This window comes from Penaeus monodon, chromosome 33 (assembly GCF_015228065.2).
Source record: "Penaeus monodon isolate SGIC_2016 chromosome 33, NSTDA_Pmon_1, whole genome shotgun sequence".
NCBI lineage: Eukaryota > Metazoa > Arthropoda > Malacostraca > Decapoda > Penaeidae > Penaeus > Penaeus monodon.
The window spans coordinates 21,709,018-21,709,304 of record NC_051418.1 but is presented as its reverse complement, the minus strand read 5'-3'; the positions used below and the strand labels follow the sequence as shown (position 1 = coordinate 21,709,304).

General features: G+C 38.3%; 1 protein-coding gene across 1 annotated transcript in view; it reads right to left on the bottom strand.

Moving 5' to 3' along the window:
- The window catches only part of LOC119594143, a gene marked incomplete in the record, with an annotated part of 99,462 nt that overhangs the window by 81,236 nt on the left and 17,939 nt on the right, over nt 1-287 (bottom strand). Inside the window, 1 exon segment of the mRNA XM_037943210.1 lies at nt 25-169. Within this exon segment, the coding sequence (XP_037799138.1) occupies nt 25-169 (145 nt within the window).

Here is a 287-nt window from a genome sequence, read left to right as displayed (position 1 = left end):
TAAACCAGAAGATTGCTTACTTACCGTGATCCGTCATGTCTTTGACAAAACACGAGTCAAATTTGTCTGTCTTAATTTTTTGTTCAAGGTCGAAGGTGTGGTGACCCTCAATCTCTTCATCTCCAAGAGCCCAGTCATCACTGTATAGCTTACGTTCTTTGCGCTCTCGCTGGAGAGAAAGGGAAAAAATGTAAGTAAAAATTGCTCTTAGCCTAACTCCAGTGCTCTGAAATATGAAGATATGTAGTAGTAAACATAATCAAAAGGTAAAGTAGACCTTAATTCTT